Consider the following 20349-nt stretch of genomic DNA (forward strand, 5'->3'; position numbering starts at 1 on the left):
TTCTTGAATTCCACACAGACTTCCTAAAATATTTCTATTTGCTGTTTTGATCATTGCTGCATACTGAGATGAGGATGCTACAGTATTGCTCACATAAAATTTCATCAGCCTTTTAGATGCCCAGTTCCCCACTCTCACAAGGTCCTTCAGCATTTCTTCAGTCTAATCATGTTTGAATTACTGTCATACTGAAATTTGTGGGGTAAAGAGCTTGGAAAATGTTCCTCCATCTGAGCTGCAACCACATCCCCTCAAACCCTGTTCAAGTGCTTTGTGAGCTGGAACAGCCAGGGCTGAGAATCCTATCATTTCTCAGATTCTGTCTTCTCAGTCACCCAGTCTGCCCATCCATGCCACCTACTCTCCCTTTCCATCCCTTAAAGATACTATGTACTTGTCCCAAGCTTTATGGAATTCACATAATTTTCAAATCCACCTCCTCCACCGGAAGGCCATTCCACAAATTTACTACCCTTTCAGTGAAGAAGTAATTCCACAGGTTACTTTCCGAGTAGCCTGGCATCAGCCTTTCCTTTCCCTTCAAAGAGATATAAACAGGATGGAGTCAGTCCAAAGGCCAATTACTGAGGGGTATGTTGTCAAGTATTGGATGGAGGGAGTGAACGAATAGAGTATGTTGTTAAATCCAACTAAAATAGAACCTTTGGTACTGAATCAGGAGTTAGTGTGTTTATGATATTTGAGGTTTGTTAGGTTCTGAGATTTTGATGGCATTGTGTTTCTGATTTGGCAAGACTGTTCTACTTTCTGGTCTGTGTGCTAGTCTGGTTTGTTGTCATTTGAGTATAATGGAGCTGTAACAGCTTACAGAAATTATTTACAATGAAAAATCACAAGTTATTTTTCATCTCCTAGTAAAAGGAAATGAGATAATGAAAAAGGAATCAATGAGCCTGAAAGCACCTGCTTCATCGTCGCTGTCTTGTACTGAAGAACAAAATAATGACAATCATTGGCCTACTTGTTGGACTTCAAAAACAAACAAAAAAAATTTGCCAAAAATATGACTGGCTTTCTATACAAAATAAAATAAAAATTTTTATTTTCTAACAAAATAAAACTTGGTTGTAGGCCATGACAAAAAGTTGGAATGCTTGGTGTTGAGAAAAAAAAAAAAAAAAAAAGAGAAAATACTGAATGCATGGGCCAATAATGAAATTACTTATTTTGGTGAAACACAACAGCAGCAGTCAACATCCCTACAGAAGAAATTATTTGGCTACAAGGAAAGTTCATCCCTTGAAGCTGCTTCGAGAATGCTTGCAAAAGCGAACAAAGCGGTGCTAGAGAATGTATGTATAAAATCCCTTGGTCATGAGACAGGTAACTGCCAAAAACTTTTGCAAAGCTTACAAAGTGGTGAAGAAGAACCAGTCCTTTAATAATTTTGAAGCCAAAATAGACATACAGGAACTTAACAGTCTTTACATAGGCCACATACTTCACTCTACAAATGTGCACATCAACACTGTTAATCATATTAATAGTAAAATAAGAAAAAAACTTGGTTCAAAATATTGTAAATTCTAAAAGTAAAATATCATTAATAATTGATGAAGGAACAATCCTCGGTCAGAATTCTATATTGATTCCGTATGTCCGGGTATTTATCACAGATTGCGGAATGCCTGCACCAGTAAATTTATTTCTTGATTTCATTGAATTACAAGATGTAACAGCAAAAGGGATGTTCTGTTTATTGCTTCACCACCTCCAGTCTTTGGTATGACAGAGGAATATCTGCAGGATTATTTGGTTTCTGTTGCTTGTGATAGAGCAAATGTAATGTTGGTGGCTCGTGGTGGAGTTGAGAAATTGCTAAGAGACAAAATTTCCTTCAATTCTAGTAATGGTACTGTGCTAATCACAGATTAGAATTGTCAGTCCTCCTAATGTTTTTTTTTCCTCTGAAATGATTCCTCTTAATATATTAATTCAAAAGGAGTGAAGCCTGTGAAACTGGGATTACTTTAATCAGCGGGAATTGGATTGGAGATTCAAGGGTTTGTATTGTTAAACAATTTCTGGTTTTAAAAGGGAAAAAAAATGAAATCAGGTGTATTACTTTCACTAATATTGGACAATAAGTATGTTTCCAATGAAATTGATGGACTATGCACCGTTATGGTCTTGAAGAAACCAACCAGATGATCAATGTGGAAAAATGATTTAGATAAATAATAACTGGGGATAATCGGGTTAATACCACGTTTTCTTTGTTTGCTGTTGCTTAAATTGATCTCCTTGTCTTGTTTCACTCTCCCTATTTATTTTGAGGTCTAAGAAAGAGAAAGATTGTACAAAATCCATTTATCTTGTTGAGATTGTTTTCTTCAAATATTGTTTTAATGTACAATCATCTCTGTTTTACTGTTTTGCAAGTGATCCTTGTAAAATGAAAAAATTATAAATAAATGATTTAAAAAAAAAAAAAGAATTGTCAGTCCATGATGCTGTAAAAGCTGTTTCAGGAAAAAAATAAATTCTAAACATTCATTGATAAGCTGAACCTGCTGTACCACGCTTCACCAAAAAATGGTAGAGAATTACAATTGTGTTCAAATAAACTGGAAATTCAGGTTTTGAAAACTGTGGAGATTTTGTGAAGATTTTAAGCACTCGCTGGGTAACATCTAGTTTTCAATCTGTTTCTGCAGTATGGCAGGATTATGAAGCATTGGTACTTCATTTTAAAGAAGCTAATACGGATTGTACCAGTGACAGGAAAAAAAGACAGAGCATGTATAAAGGTATGCTAAGGAAGATTGCATCAGTAGAATTTGTGTTAGATTTAAGATAGTTTTTGAAGTGTATCACACAATTTGAACTAAGCCTAGATCTACAAGGACGTAATATGGATCTATACAGAGCAAAAAACAAAATTAAAAGTCTCGTTCAAATTTTTGGAGACAGAAAACAAAATCCTGGATCTCACTACAAAACATACATTACTGCTATATTCAAAGAGATTGCCTTACACCAAAAAGATAGGAAAGATGACCCTTCAATCTGACCAAATGTGTTTTATGAAAGTCTGAAAATCTGTATAGCAAAGTGACTGCTTGATCATGAAGAAGTTGATCTACCTAAATGGGCTAAAGTGCTTGATAGCAAACAGTGGTCAGAGGACATCCAGAAGCATTTAACATTTGATGAAACCGAAATAAGAAAATTATCAAAAAGGTTCCATCTGAATGAAAGAGATGATTCATGGATTCCGAGAATATCTACTACTACTAATCATTAAAAGGAAAAAATAATTCCAGACAAATTGCCTTAAAAGCTTACTCTTGACATCATTCCAATTTCCTTGAGTGTGAAAGGATTTTCACAGATCAGCCTTGTTATGACTTCATCAAGATCTTTGTTGGTAATCACAAAATCAGCACTGAGATATATATTGTCCCTTGGAACCTCTCGTTTATATCAGTGGTAGAGGATGACGACAATGACTTCTGTAACTTCTTTGGTTCTTGGCTCACTGCTGCAGAGTTGCCTAGGATACCCAGCTCCAGGAGGAAGACTTTTTGGCCAATCCGGTGGTTAAACATATAACCCAATTCAGTGTGTTATTTGTAGTCCCTGATATTACCAAGTTAAATCAGTGCTTCATGTTCCATAATGTGCTACTTCTGGAAATGTGAAATGTTGGGGAGGAGGGGGGCGAGGGTGAAGGAGAAAGGGGAAATCCCAGTAGAGGGTTCACAAATATATGTTTACCTAGGGCCCAATATCTGGTTTTGGTGGATTGGAGTCTGCTGCTGAAAAAACTTTCTTTGATAAAGACCATCTATGTGCAGCAGCCCTTGGAAAATCATCCCTTGGTCAGGAGGCCAAAACACTCTCGATGACACCATTGGTGCAGCTTTGCATTTATCTCCAGGGTGCGAGATTCTCTGCCTTGGCCTTTACCCTTGACAGGAAGTATTGTCGCGACCACCACCTGCTGCATGCCTATCTGCTTCACCTTCTCTTCCATGAAGTAATTTTTGATATGTTCAGATGGGTATCTAGAAGTATCATTCATGCTAAAGTTAGCTTTGGCTCTGGATGCTGCGTCCGAACTACAATGCCTCAAAAAGGTGTGCAGTGAAAATCAGGTTGCTGCTTTGCAAATGTACAATGGCGAGACTGATCGAAGTTCTACGCAGGAAGTAGAAACACTGCTTGTGGAATGTACCCATAGCACTGAAGGCAGCCCCTTGCCAACCAGAAGATAAGTTGAAGACATCAATTCATTAATCCACTGAGCAATTTTAGCCTAGGAGGCTGCCTCATCCTGCCCTGACTCCCTAAAAAGAGCAGCCTGACAGACTTAAGAAATTCAGTGGTCACTTCTAAATACCAAGCCTCAAAGATTCAAAATTCTTACCATAATCCTCTCCCCCAGCACAAGGTGCTGGTGGTTCAAATGGAACAGAGTATTTTTGGGAGAAAGGAAGGTACAGTAAGAATAGACACTCCTGCTTCTGTAAAGCAAGTACATGGATCCCTGCAAACGATGGCCTGCATTTCCAATACTCTTCCGAGTAAAAATAATGGCTAGCAAGAACACCACCTTCAAGGTGAGATCCTTAAATGTTAGTCTCTTGAGGGGCTCAGAGGAAGCTACAACGGGAGGACAAGGTTAAGATTCCACTGTGAGCAGACTGCTAGAAGAGAAGGCCAAAGGTGGCTGACACCCTTCAAAAAATAGGAGCTTTCTGTGCTACTTTCTAAATCCCTGGAAGTTTTGGATCTTTCTCCCTCCACCACCCAGGAGGCAGCCAGCACGCCAGGAGATCCCATTCTCCAGAGCACAAGGAAATCCTCCAGAATCTCTCTGATGCACCAGGCAATCCAAGAGCTAAATCACAGCAGGGTGAGATTCCCTGGAGGTAAGTTTCCATGTCACTTTGCCTATGTCCACTCTATCTCTTGCCACCAAAGACTTAAGGTAGACTCCTGGGTGGAAGACCCGTCTCCCTTTGATCTTACACCTTGGCTCTTGAAAGGTCAAGGCTGAGGTGTAAAGGTTACTCTAATGATGCCATAACTAACCTGCTGCAAGCCAGGCCATTTTCCACTTTGTCAACATATGCTAGAGTCTGGAGGCTGACAGCTGATGTTTGGGAAGAACCCTTTCTCCTTTTGTGCTATGATGGCACACAGTCTAGCCTTTTTGCAGGATGGTTTCAAAAAGGGCTTAGCTGTTATGTTAAAGGTCCAGGTTGCTTCCCTGGCTTACTTTAGAGGGCATTTGCAGAATTCTTGGATGTGAATCCTGATGATCCAAAACCTCCAGGGATTTAGAAAATAGCACAGGAAACTCCTATTTGAGAAAAAGCCTCACCAACAGGGAGTTCACCTTCCTCTAAAGGAACCTTGAGACCAGAATGCCTAGAAGCTAATGAAGGAGCTTGCTCAGAGAGCATAAGTGACAACAAAGACTCCGAACTCCAGCTGTCCAACTGCCCGAACCACAACTGCCTTGCAGCTTAGAGGTCCTGAGACTCCCCAGAAGCAGACGGCAACTCCTGAGAGGGCTGAGCTCTTTTCAGCAAATAAGCTCGGTGCATTAAAAGAACAAAATTTAGATAGAGTGGATGGGCCACACCTCCAAGATCTCTAGAGTCAAGCCCTTTGCCTCCTGGGTGCTTAAATCTGGGGCAGAAGCATGCATGAATAAATCTGTCATCAAAGCAGTCAGGACACATGGGCTGGCCCTGAAGAATCTCCACTTTCTGCCCGAGACCACGCTCATAGCAACACAGGCAAGAAAACCTGGCATCCCAACACTCAATGCCCGGCTTCCCCACAGGAGAGCAAAACTGGCTAAGGGAGCTTTAGCTCAGAAGTGAGCTGTCGAGATGAAATTTCTGTGCTAGACATCCTGCCTACACAGACCAAATGTTGCAGCTGTTGCAACACCCATTCAGAACTGTTCCTTTCCACCAAATGTTGACAAGAAAGGTCTGTGTGTGTGTAAGGGGGGGGAGGTGCGGGTGTCAGGGAATGGGGAAAGGATCCAGGTTTCCCTGGGTATTCCTTGACCAGACAAGGGCTATTCATAATTGCTGTTTCTCCAGTTCAACTGTCCCAGCAAATTCACTGGACCAGGAGAGGCTTCAACAGATCAACTTAGGAGATATGCAGAGATCCATCTTCTACCTACTGGAGACAGAAATACTAAGCTTAAGAAGATGCACAGTACCCTAATAAAGGCAGAGCACATAGTTCTGTATTTTCTATCAGCACCAGTTGGTTGACAGATATAACCACAAGTCTTGGACTTGACGATACTCTCACCCTTCTATAAATGCTTTTTCCTTAAGGACACTAAGGAAAACGCGCATATATATATATATAAAGGGAAGAATATCTAGTATCAGAACTATATAGCAAATGTGTTCACAATACAGATTGCTCTTAGAAACTAAAAAAAAAAAAAAAAACCCTTTATTTCCAACCTAAAGATCATGACAATTATGAACAAGCAACTGTGTCATTGTGAGAACTTGGTAAATAAAATATAATGCATGTTTAAAAAAAAAAAAAAAAACAACAACAAAAACCCACACAGTTGAAGATCCAAGAATCCTTTTCACCATGTCATAACAGCAACTGAAAAGTGTGTTTAGAGTATACTAAAACTGTGCTCAGTCATCTTTTGAGTTCTTTTCAATGTGGTCCATTTTACTGACTGCTAAAAACTTCTTAAAATAAAAAGGAGCTATACAAGTTTGTTCCCAAAATACCAAATAATAGCTATTTTAGCTATATGAGCTCAATTGCCAAATCTTAAGGCATCAATTTCATTTTCTAATTCTTGAAGACATGGAGTAAAATGATATGATTTCACACAGTCTAACTAGCCTCTGCAAACCATATGCAACGTAAAACCCTCTGGACCAAATCAAACTGGAACAGATTTTAAAATTTTGTGTAAATTTGACAAATTCATTCCATTCCCTTATGATTCTCCACACTTGCATGAGATTCTTAGATTAGTTTCAAACTGCTAAATCTCTAAGCTATAATTGTTTTTAGATATCAAATCAAAAATAAAAGTTTGAATGGAATGAATATGACTTTTCAAACACTAAAGCATTAACCAGGAGGCTAACAAACAAATTTAAGTGCCATGCATAGCAATTCTATGCTGCAACACTTTTTCAATAGGAATTTGTTTTATAGATTTTTCAATAATTTACTTAATGAGTAGTATTGTTGGAACAAACTAAGAAAAAAAAAGATGAAAAGCAAATACTTAAGTTTATTTTTGTAGGAACATTAAAACTAGAATTATTGCTTAGGTCTGAATAACTTAAATGACCACTTACATGCCTTCAACTGTGTCAAATCTAAAAAACAAAAATACAGAGACTTAGCATGCTTAAACAAAAAACTAAAACAAAAAAATAAAAAGTGATTTAAAAAAGCACATTTACCGTGACTTGTAATTTTTAAAGCTTAATGAGATTAATAAATGAATTCTGAAAGCAAGATCTTCCTTATAAAACAAACTTACATTGGTTAAAGCAGATTGTTTTTATTTTGAAAATCGATAAGCTAGACTGGGCAGTGGCTTGTATTAATCTTAACAGTGATGTAAAAGTGCTTCTACTATAGCTCTCAAAAGGACATGCAAGTTATTATTACTTGGTAGAAATATATATATATATATATTTTTTTTTATCAAACTGGAAGCCTCACGTATATACTAAAAGCACCACAATAAACAACCACCAGTCTCATTTACTACCTACACTTAATCAGTGCCATTCTTCTAAAGATATGGCAACAAAATATTATGGCACGCAATGACAAGTGTCACTTTAAGAACAGTACAAATGCATTACAAAACCTTAATCGAGATTAAGGCAACATGCAAAAACCAACAGAACATTTTAAAGATCTAATGCTATCAAAGAACCCCCAAAATATAAAAACCTTAATACCAAATTCTTATAGCTATATAAGCACATAATTTCTGGATTAATATCTATTTCTTCTTTACAGTGGGTAAGGTGGGCAGTTATGTACCCCATCAGCTGCTAATATAATTCCAGGAGAGAAAACTATTTGCAGTTCAAGCATAGTCATTTTTTTAAAAACCCCAATTTTACAATTATCTTAAAACAACTTTGTAAAACAGCGAACCTAACTAAAAGATATAAATAGGAATCATAATATGGTTATGGGAAGGAGATGAAGTGATTGAAAACCAGGTATGACCAGAAACAAGTTATAGTCAGGGACATCAGAGTAAACAGGAGGGGCAAGGCACACATGCGATTTTTAAGGAATTGGTAAGATTTGTTATAGAAAACAAATTCAGTAGATAACAGGATCAGAGTGTTGTGGGCAGGATAACGGGGATTTAAATATATTGCTAGTTTATAGGGTACCGTGAAAGGAAATGATCTGATGAAAGAATTTTATTAATGGTATGTCTGTTATTGTTACTAATAGTTTTAGATTTTAATGTGTGTTTTGAAATGTTATAATAGAAACATGAAAGCATCTTGGTAGAAACTACTCATGATTTGGGTTTCATACAGGTAGAAGAGGAACCCACAGACAGGCCCATAAGTGAGTTCTAGCTTTCTGCAGGGAACTAATACATGAGAGAATGAAGTTGTTAAACTACACTGATTACGCTAGTACCCTATTCACATCATTCTGTTAAAATGCTTTTGCATAGAGGAAATGGGGTAGGGGAGAAGATCTTTAACTAGAACGGTGTGAGGATGGGTACGTGAAAGAGATGACATAAGAATAGCCATACTAGATCAGACCAATGGTCCATCTAGCCCAATATCCTGTTCCTAACAGCAGCCAATCCAGGTCACAATTATCTGGCAGAAACCCAAATACTAACAAGATTCCATGCTAACAATCCCAGGGCAAGCAGTGGCTTCCCCATGTCTGCCTCAATAACAGACTATGGACACTTTCTCCAGGAACTTGTCCAAACCTTTCTTAAACTCAGATACTCTAACTGCTGATACCACATCCTCCTGCAACATGTTCCAGAGCTTAACTATTCATTGAATGAAAAAATATTTTCCCGTTTCATCGAGTTTCCCCCGGTCTTTGTACTTCTTGAAAAAGTTCAAAACAAAAAATTTGATTCACTTCTACTCGTCCTACACCATTCAGGATTTTGTAGACCTCAATCATATCTTCCCTCAGCAGTCTCTGTTCCAATCTGAAGAGCCCTAACCTCTTTAACCTTTCCTTATATAGGAGTTGTATTTTCCTGAAATAAAAAAAATAAAAAGGGGAAGAGACCATCAATGAAAGGGTAGTTGAAAGAAATAAAGGGTTGGTAGAAGCATTTGAGAAAGTGACCCCCAATGACATAAGTGCAATGTAAACAATTAGAAAAGTGATGATGAAAAAATAAGGATGAAAGGGATTATTTATTGATTGGGATTTATTAACCACCATTATGAAGAGATTCACCCAAGGAGTGTACAGCAGGGTACAGTTTAACATAAAACTTACAATTTTGTTAGAAATGTTGCAGAGAAATGGCTGAAATGTGTATTAAAGAAATTAACAGTGTGAAGAGGGGACATTGTGCACAGATAAATGCAACCTCTGAAACCTCTGAAGAGAGGTCAAGGATTTGAGCAAAGTTATGAGAATGATACTGTGTTCAAGACATCACAGCTCAGATTTGCAGTTTTTGGATTTCTTTCTTTTTTTTTTTTTTTTTACATACAGAACATGTAAATATCAAAGAAAAGAAATGAAGAAACATAGAAGAAAAACAAAGATACAATAATTCTAGATAAATCAGACATTTTAGCTATACAATTTATTTACCCAACTTTTTTTATATCTGAATCACGGTAAACTCCAGTACCCTGTTCAGACCACTATAGCCTCTCTTTTAAACTAAAACTGGAAAGAAATTAACAATTGTTCAAAATCTACGAATACGTTACATTTCTTCAAAACTAGAGGCAAAATTGACACACTCTAATTCTGGTCTAATGAACAATTCAGCAAATCATTCACCTCAAACCCATTTACTAATTTCATCCATCAGTGGAATGATATTAGTAAAACAGTCCTTGACAAACTTGCACCTATAACAAACAAGTCTCATCCTAAATAATTATCCCCCTGGTTTAAATTAGATCTTCTACAAATAAAATGCAATTGCAGGAAACAAGAATCTGGGCCAAAAATAAATCCACTGAACAATGGATTAAATGGGAAAAAAAAAGCCCCTAAAAACACACAAAAACATGATTACCAAAGCAAAAACTTCCTACTACTCCAAGCTCAAAGGTGATACAAAAGTCAACCCAAGGAAACTACTTAGCAGGGGCGTATCTGCATGGGGCCATGGGGGCCTGGGCCCCCGTAGATTTGGGCCTGGACCCCCTGCCGACGACCCTCTCCACCCCCCCTCCCGCTGTCACCTATCTTTGCTGGCGGGGGACCCCAACCCCCGCCAGCCGAGGTCCTCTCTTCCGTTGCAGCAAAGCTTCCTGTTCTGAGTCTGACGTCGTGCACGAACAACGTGCAGGGCATCAGACTCAGAATTTGAAACTGAAGGAAGCTTTGCTGCAACGGAAGAGAGGACCTCAGCTGGCAGGGGTTGGGGTCCCCCACCAGCAAAAGTAGGTGCCGGTGGCAGGGGAGGGTTGGCAGCGGGAGGGGGGGGGGTTAAAATGTGCCCCCTCACTCTGGCTCTGGCCCCCCCCTCCCGCCGAAGTCCAGATACGCCTTTGCTTCTTAGTAAATAGTCTACTGAACACTCAGCCAGCATCAACTGCAATAGAACTCACTCCAACTACAAACCAATTGGCGACATATTTTGAACAGAAAATAACTAAAATCAGACTAGAGCTAAATAACTTTCTTACATCAATTGATTACTTCCTCAACCTCCAGAATCAATTACCATCTTGTTCTCATGCAGACAGATCTTGGTCTGCTTCTCACCCAATTACTATTGATCAGGTAGTCACACCCTACTCAAATATACAAAATCACAATGCCTATTTGACACATGCCCTAGTTACCTACTCAGATCAGCTCCTAATCTACTCATCAGTTACTTACACTCAAATCTTACTCTGATGCTATCTCAGGGTCTGTTACCCCTCAAAATGGCATTACATTTACTCCCATACAAAAGAATATCCAAGCAAGCTTAAGTATAGTCTCCAATTATAAACCAATGGCCTCAATTCCTCTAAAGTTATGGAAGGACTTGTCACGCAACAATTAATGGAGTATCTCCAATCCATTCCATCTTGCACAGCTCACAATCCGGTTTTAGACCCTCTTATACTACTGAAACTGTTCTTACCACCCTCTTAGCCAACTTCAGAAGAGAACTGAGTATTGGCAACAAAATATTAATACTTCAGTTTGATATATCTAGTACCTTTGACACTGTTGACCATAATATTCTTCCAAATATCCTCGACCATTATGGAATCTATGGAGCTGTCCTGAAATGGTTCTCTGGTTTTCTAAAGTCCAGATCATATCAAGTCAAACAATCAGGTGCAATTTCTTCAACATGGTCTCCTGATTGTGGAGTACCTCAAGGTTCTCCTCTGTCCCCCATCCTGATCATTATCATGATGAACAACCTAGGTAACCTACTAGAAATAATTGGTCTATCATCATTCATTTACGACACTATCGTCACCATTTATAATCCATTCTCTAAAGAATTATACAAAATAACGAACTTGATCAAATTAGGCATCAAATTAATGGAATCTTTGGCATCTAATTTTAAATTAAAACTCAATACTGAACAAAACAACATTTCTAATAGTAACTACCCTATAAATCTGAATAATTTTACATTAGAGAACATTGATGATCCCCTTGACTCATCAATGAAAATATTAGGAATCACGATTGATCAATTCCTTACCCTTGAAACTAAGGTTTCTAAGGTGGTCTCAAGTGTCTTTAATTCACTTTGGAAATTAATGAGATTAAGACCTTTTTTCACTAACTCAGTCTTTCATACTTTGGTTCAATCCCTAGTACTTTCGACTACTGCAACTCCATTTATGCAGGAAATAAAGACGGCCTTATCAAAAAATTACAAACTGCTCAAAATACCACTGCACGCCTCATATGTAGATCACCTTGCTTCGCCAAAGCAACTCCTCGTCTATATAACCTACACTGGTTACCAATAAAAGATAGAATATCTTTCAAGTTCTGTGTTTATATTCACCAAAATCTGTATAGTTCTGCTCCATCATATATGAACAATCTCACTGGATTACCCCCATGTAATGCTGCATCATCATCCAGGGAATCTCTCATTCTGCATTTCCCTATTTGTAGGAATGCCAGTTTCTCATATCAAGGTACTAAAATTTGGAATTCTGTACCAAAAACAATTAAATGCACAGATGATTACCTGTCCTTCAGAAACCTACTGAAAACTCTTTTTCAAGTTAGCCTTTCAGAAAACAAAGAATTCCATTTGAACATTATCCATCCATACAATTATTTCACTTCTTCTTTCCTCCCTAATCCTATCTAGCTCTAATTGTACCCATATTTAATTGTACCCATATTTATTCATCTTCACTTCTTTGTTTACAAACTTAATTATGATTTAATCTTCTCTATCTACACTTGCATCCAGGCTAATTCACCACATATGTGATATTTGTTTTACAAAGCCAATGTTATAGCATTATTTACTGTACACATAATCTGTTTATACAATTTTAAATATGCATCATTCATTTTGTTAGGTAAGGCGCATTGAACCCGAGACTCTCGGGCTAATGTGGAGTAAAAATGTCATAAATAAATAAAAATAATAAATTCCCCCCCCCCCCCCCCCAATACATCTAATCCACATAGTTGGGGAAACAGCTAACAATAAAATCTTGAAATTACAAGATATAAATAAAGGAATGCAATATATGACTGCTATATAATTATCACTACCTGCACCCAAAACGTAAAGAGATACATTAACATAATACTTCAAAGTACTTTCATCCTTTTACATAAGAACTACCTACTGCAGGGCTTCCCAAACCTGTCCTGGAGACCCCACAGCCAGTCAACTTTCCAGGATATCCACAATGAATATGCATGTGATACGTTTGCATACACTGGAGGCTTGGTATATGTAAAAATTAATCCCATTCTAGGTCATAAGTACGTTGCAGGATCCCAAAAATTAATTGATTAACCGAGTTAATTTGCAGACTTTTCCCCGTCTACCTTAATTTATGGACTATTTCAGCTACACTAACTGCTTTTATCACATCCTTGGACAAATTCTGAAATATTATAATTTTGTTTTCTCCAATTTGCTGCAAATGAACTACGGAGTAACCTCATGGCATGTTCCCTAGACTTCGTAGTAATGCAAGGAGTCTCTATAATATGGCTGCAACTCATTTTTTCATTCACTTCACAGTTTGTCCCTCAGGTCTCATCAGATGACCAGAAGGCTTCCAATATTTCACCCAGATTCTCTTTCAGATACAGTGATAAGTGAAATATAGTAGGACATGATGCTTGCAAACGGTCCCACTGAAAAGATTCAGATAGCAAGTACCGCCTTATCTGGGATGATCTCCAGCAAGTGGCACATGTGAAGTGCTGCAATAACCTACAGTGGTTGAAAACAGAACACAATTCCAAATCAATTTCATGCCCCCATGTTCGACTCAAAAGCGCATGGTTCGGGGTAAGGTATCTTTCAAAGATATCACCAAAACAGGGAAGATAAGGTATCCTGATAGTGAGGTTGCAAAAGAGACCAGAGTAGATCAGGTGTCATTAAATAAAAATAAAAATCAGACAAAAGATTGCAAATTAATACTGTCAAGTACTGAGCAGGATGTAAATACGAACAACAAACAGTTTGAAATGTCTATAAGCGAAATGCCAAGAGCCTAAGAAATAAGAAGGGACAGTTAGAATATATTGCACTAAATGAAAAATGAGATATAATAGGCATCTCCGAGACCTGATGGAAGGAGGAAAACCAGTGGGAAACTGTCATAATGGGGTACAAATTATATTGTAGTTATAGGGTGGATCGAATTGGTGGAGGAGTAGCATTGTATATTAAGCAGAGCCTTGAATCAAATAGATTGAAAATTCTGCAGGAAATAACACACTTCTTGGAATCACTAGGGATTGAAATTCCATGTGTAAAGGTGAAAAGGATAGTGAAAGGAGTGTACTACCGTCCACCTGGCCAGGATGAACAGACGGATGTAGAAATGTTAAAGGAAATTAGGGACGCAAACAAACTGGGCAACACAATAATAATGGGTGATTTCAATTACCCTGATATTGACTGGGTAAATGTATCAGGGCATGCTAGGGAGGTAAAATTCCTTGACAAAATCAAGGACTGCTTTATGGAGCAGCTGGTACAGGAGCAGATAAGAGAAGGAAAAATTCTAGACCTAGTCCTTAGTGGAGCGCATGATCTGGTGCGGGGAGGTAATGGTGCTGGGGCCGCTTGATAACAGTGATCATAATATGATTGGATTTGATATTAGCTTTGAAGTATACATAGGACATCAAATACATTATTGTTTAACTTTAAAAAAAGAGACTATGATAAAATGAGAAGAACGGTGAAAAAAACAAAAAACAAAAACAAAAACAAAAGAGCGGCTGCGAGGGTCAAAATTTACATCAGGCGTGGATGCTGTTCAAAAACACCATCCTGGAAGCCCAGGCCAAATATATTCCACGTATTAAAAAAGAAGGACGGAAGACCAAATGACAGCCAACATGATTAAAAAGGGAGGTGAAGATAGCTATTACAGCTAAAAGAAAATCCTTCAGAAAATGGAAGAAGGAACCAACTGAAGAAACAGCATAAGGAATGTCAAGTCAAATGCAAAGCGCTGATAAGGAAGACTAAGAGGGAATTCGAAAAAAAAAGATTGTGTTGGAGGCAAAAACAAATAGTAAAATTTTTTTAGGTATATTAAAAAGCAGGAAGCCCGCAAAAGAATCGGTTGGACCGCTAGATGACCGAGGAGTAAAAGGGGCGATCAGGGAAGACAAAGCCGTAGCGATTAAATGAATTCTTTGCTTCGGTCTTCACAGAGGAAGATTTGGGTGAAATACCGGTGCCGGGAATGGTATTCAAAGCTGACGAGTCAAAAAAACTGAATGAATTCTCTATAAACCTGGAGGATATAATGGGGCAGTTCTACAAACTGGAGTAGCAAACCTGGAGAGGATGGTACTCATCCCAGAGTACTGATAGAACTGAAAAATGAACTTGCAGAGCTATTGTTAGTAATATGTAATTTATCCTTAAAATCGAGCGTGGTAACGGAAGATTGGAGGGTGGCCAATGTAACGCTGATTTTTAAAAAAAGGTTCCAGAGAAGATTTGGGAAATTATAGACCGGTGAGTTTGACGTCGGTGCCGGGCAAAATGGTAGAGACTATTATAAAGAACAAAATTACAAAACATATTCAAAAGCATGGATTAATGAGACAAAGCCAACATGGATTTAGTGAAGGGAAATCTTGCCTCACCAATCTACTACATTTCTTTGAAGGGGTGAACAAACATGTGGATAAAGGGGAGCCAGTTGATATTGTGTATCTGGATTTTCAGAAGGAGTTTGACAAAGTACCTCATGAAAGACTCCAGAGGAAATTGGAGAGTCATGGGATAGGAGGTAGTGTGGTAAAGGCGGTTAGCTTAGCAGAGTTTTAAAAAGGTTTTGGTGGCTTCCTAAAGGAAAAGTCCACAGACCATTATTAAATTGGACTTGGGGAAAATCCACTATTCCTGGGATAAAGCAGTATAAAATGTTTAATACTTTTTTGAGATCTTGCTATGTATTTGTGACCTGGATTGACCACTGTTGGAAACAGGATGCTGGGTCTGATGGACCTTTAGTCTGTCCTAGTATGGCAATACTTATGTATTTATGACTGTAAAGAAGTATTCAGACTTGATTATTTAAATGTATTTTCTGATCCTTTACAGCCTGAGTTGGGAACTGTATTTATACTAGGCAGGACATGGTAGGGAAAGCAAGGGTAGAGGAATAGTGTTATATGTTAAAGATAATATTAAAGAAACAAAATTGCAGGACTTATGTGGTAAGGAAAAAGCACTGTGGATTAACCTGGAAAGAAAGAATATACACAGTATCTAACACAGTTAGACACAGTTCCACATAGGCAACCGAAAAATAAACTGAGTGCCCTCTAAGTTAGAAACTGGTTAAGGGAAAGGGGATAGAACTTGATATACCGCCTTTCTATGGCTACAATCAAAGAGCTTTACAAGTTATATACAGGTACTTACTTTGTACCTGGGGCAATGGAGGATTAAGTGATTTGCCCAGAGTCACAAGGAGCTGCAGTGAGAATCGAACCCAGTTCTCCTGGTTCTCAGGCCACTCCTTCAGAGGGAGGCAGAGGGTAGTTGTAAATGGAGTTCATGCCAAGGAAAAGGATGTTACCCGTAGTACTGATCTTAAATCTGGCTTTTTTTTTTTTTTTAACACACATCTTTGTGAGTGATAATGGAGAAGGGATGTCTGGTAAGGTTTGTCTCTATGTGGATGATATCACTCTCTAATATGGTAGATACCCCTGATGGTGTGGATAGCATGAGAGGATCTAGCAAAACTTGGAAGAATGATCTAGAAATTGGCAGCTAAGATTTAATGCTAAAAAATTTAAGGTCATGCATCTGGGCTGCAAAATCCTTAGGTAGTGGTATAATATAAGGGGTGAAGTACTTCTATGCATGAATAAAAGAGCAGGACTTGAGTGATCATATCCAACAAAATTAAGGTGGCCAAACAGGTAGAAAAGGTGACAGCAAAAGCCAGAACGACACTGGTTGCATAGGGAGAGGAATGGTCAGCAGAAAAAGGCGGTGATAGTGCCTCTATACACATCTCTAATGAAGCCCCATTTAGAGTACTGGAGACTGCACTTCAAAAAATTAACAGGATGGAGTAGGTCCAAAGGGTGGCTAGTAAAATGGTCAGTGGTTCTTGTCAAAGTGTGTGGGGACAGTCTAAAGACCTCAATATGTATTCACTGGCAGAAAGAAGATATGGTAGAGAGATTTAAACATCTCTGTGGCATAAATGTACAGGAGCATGGTCTTGAATAACCTTATTTACTTTTAATAGTATGGAACAGCTTGTATCTAGCCAACCTGAAATTCTAAGAGAGAAAAATAATGGGAACAAAGCTTAATAAATGGACAACTGGAATAATATGTACTATCAAATTAAAGAGCTGAACCAGATAGAAGACATTTATGTGAATTTTTAAATTATCATGAACAAAAACTAGTCCACAAACTTTGTATTTGTACGTAATTGATAAAGATATGAATGGTAATACCACCTGTATGTAATTACTCACTTTGTGAACTGTCCTTTGTTTTTGTTGTTGTCAACTCCATTGCATGTAACAGCTGCCAGTTTTCTACTTCTATAGTTCTCATAATGTACATTGTTTGTAACATCCTTCAAGTCCTGCATGTGGGTTCTGTCAACAAGTTACAGATTATATACATTTTAAGTATCAGTTTAAAAACTGCATTTAAAATCTGGAAAATATACTATAGAATAAAATGTAATGAGAAAATAGCCATACCAAAAGTTACTAGAGTGCACATGACATAGACCTGGATATTGCAACTGAAGTCTTTTTAAATTAATAAGTGAAGGATCATTAAAATCCAAAGTCAACAAATATGTTCCTTTGTTTGTCAAATAAGGCTTCTCAACTGCACCTCTGCAATGTTCAATATGTAACAATTCTCTCACAATAAAAAGCTCACTGTTAAAAAAACAAAAAAAAAACAAAAACTGGATTGGAGTAACACAGACACCTGACCATACTGTTAAGCTAAGCAAGCTGAAAGCCATTTCTGGTTTCATACAGCTTGCATTACAAATACAAAAATATTCAATGACAGACTGCAATGAAGCCACTGCAGCTAAGTCTAACATGGTAGGATTTGGACTATGTTCTTTCATTTTTTAAATCCATAAAATTTGGTAAGATACTGAACTTTAAAAATAAGAAACAAAGAATAGACATTTTGAAAGTCTATTTCTATTTCAAGTGTTAATTTATAGACTTATAACTTGCTCTTAGGAAAAATATCACAAAGGCCTAGTAAAAAAAAAATCATTAAACCCACAATGCAATTGATACATAATTTCACAGTAAAAACAACCCAGCCTAGCCATTCACAAATTCAGCAAGTAAAGCTCTCACAAATTTATCTTAACCTTATCAAATAACAATGTTTTCTATCTTCTACAGAACTGTGGATAGCTTAACTTTCCCCTCAAATAAAAGGGTATCCATGTGAAGACTTGTTTCTCAAGAGCTGTTACAGACATAGCAATAAAACAAATTTAGTTTAAAATTTATAAATACTGCTTGTTCACTTAATATAGGTACTTGTACTCTACTAGCTGAACTATGGAAAGCATTAATAAGCAAGATGATCAAGACACTGACATTATTGCTTACTTAATTTTCATCCTAGCATGATAAAGAAAACTGTGCATAGTCAATGACATGAGCTTAAGGCAAACACACAACTTATTCCCTTCTGAACATGAGGAGGAGGAGGAGTAAGAATAGGCTTTGAAGATTACATTATTATAACCTTGTGCTGGATAAGTAATAAAAATAATTTATCAGGGAAAAAGCTGGTTATTTGTCCATTTTAAAATGTAAATAAAAACATTTGTTCTGGAGAATACATTGTAATGTGGTATGGTTATAAAAGCGGAATAAGATGATTAAAAAAAAAGAATTCATTTTTTTAAAGTCTATTTAAATTTTCCACATTAGCTGAAGCCTGTTTTTGTATAGTACCAATTTATGAAATTTCTGCTGGAATCTAGAACCTGGAACTATGAACAAAACATGATATAAAGACCAGTAAAATCTATTTATATGCCAGATAGGCCTTTTTTCTGTCCCCTTAGCTTATACTATTTGTAATCATCCAATCCCATTTTCATAAGTGTTATATTTTTAGTTGAAAAGAAACATTTTATCCTTTGCTGCTTACCTTATCAACATGTTTCGTAGAATTGTGAAGTCACAGTGTTCACCATTTTCCACTAAATTAAAACAAAAAACAAAGTTTGTAAGATAAGATTCAGCAAACACTTATTCCACAAGCACTTTTCCTGAGAGTTGTGTAATTTAATAACTATACAGTGAAGTGTAAAAGGCAAATTTGCTCTGGAAGTTGACCACTAGTGATTAGAGCAGCAGGATGAGAACCAGGAAAGATAGTCAAATTCCCCTCTAGTGCTCCTTGTAAGCAAGTCACCCAACCTCTCCACTGCCTCAGGAATAAACAGGGCTAGATTTACTAATATGCATTAATGCATGTTATTTTACCCAACTTGAGCCAGCAAATGAATTGTCAACGGAACTTATATATTAACAATGTGTGTAAAAGTGAAGTAACATTAATAAATCTAGTCCTTAGACCTTAAGTTCACCAGGGACAGGAAAATATCTACATATATCTAAATGTGACTTGTCTTGTGCTACCAATAAAAAGGTATAAACCCAATTAAATAACTTAGCAATAGTTCATGAAATTGTAGTGTGAGCTAACAGGTTGATAGTTTTAACCTTAAACAAAAAAACAAGCATATTATGTTCTTATATCATTACTATATTTCTATTTAAAGTAAGTCACCGTGTGCATGGATTTCACTTACGCTTAGTTTTACAGGAATAGGTGGATGGACTTAACAACTAACTTATGAGCATTAATGTATTTGAGACCGAGCAAGGGGACATGGACTGTTCTGAAATCTCCAAATAGGCCACATAGTAAGTCATCCTTTGCATAAATGGCATAAGTAACAGTCTTCAGCTAAACCAGTCCAAACCTATGGGTTAAAGATCCCAGTGACATTACAACAGGTGGTGCAGCCAAAACATTCCAACATGCTAATGCCACTCAAGATACCAAAACAAGAGGAAAAACCAAAAGAACCAAACTGAACCAAGGGCCCTATAGCACTATTTTTGTAAAATCAACTACATACAGACAGGTAGTAGACCTAGGACCCAAGAATCTAATGAATTCCTCAGTCTGCTGGGTTGGGTCTTGGACTGTTCTAGCAGGACTAAAGGAAAGGAAATTAAAATGGAAGAACAAAGTTAACCTTTCTTATCCTACTAGACCTGCCCAGACCTATAGAATGTACTATAGCTTTTATCCCACAGGGCACCACATCTCAGGACTGCCCTCACAAGTGTTGTCCCTCCCAAATCAATCATCAAGCTTGTAATGTTTGACAAAAGAATGGAGGG

The 20349-nt window shown here is 37.4% G+C and overlaps 1 protein-coding gene across 6 annotated transcripts in view; it reads right to left on the reverse strand.

Moving 5' to 3' along the window:
* The window catches only part of SEPTIN7 (septin 7), a 266068-nt gene that overhangs the window by 46096 nt on the left and 199623 nt on the right, over positions 1-20349 (reverse strand). For 5 of the 6 annotated variants that reach the window (XM_030204223.1, XM_030204206.1, XM_030204215.1 and 2 more), the window contains 3 exons: positions 19082-19133; positions 17407-17532; positions 7344-7364 (listed from right to left, as the gene is read on the reverse strand). In XM_030204223.1, the coding sequence (XP_030060083.1) occupies positions 7344-7364; positions 17407-17532; positions 19082-19133 (199 nt within the window). The remainder of the gene's footprint in view (positions 1-7343; positions 7365-17406; positions 17533-19081; positions 19134-20349) is intronic. The other variant, XM_030204233.1, reaches the window with a different exon arrangement.

Source organism: Microcaecilia unicolor, chromosome 1, assembly GCF_901765095.1.
Source record: "Microcaecilia unicolor chromosome 1, aMicUni1.1, whole genome shotgun sequence".
Classification (NCBI taxonomy): Eukaryota; Metazoa; Chordata; class Amphibia; order Gymnophiona; family Siphonopidae; genus Microcaecilia; species Microcaecilia unicolor.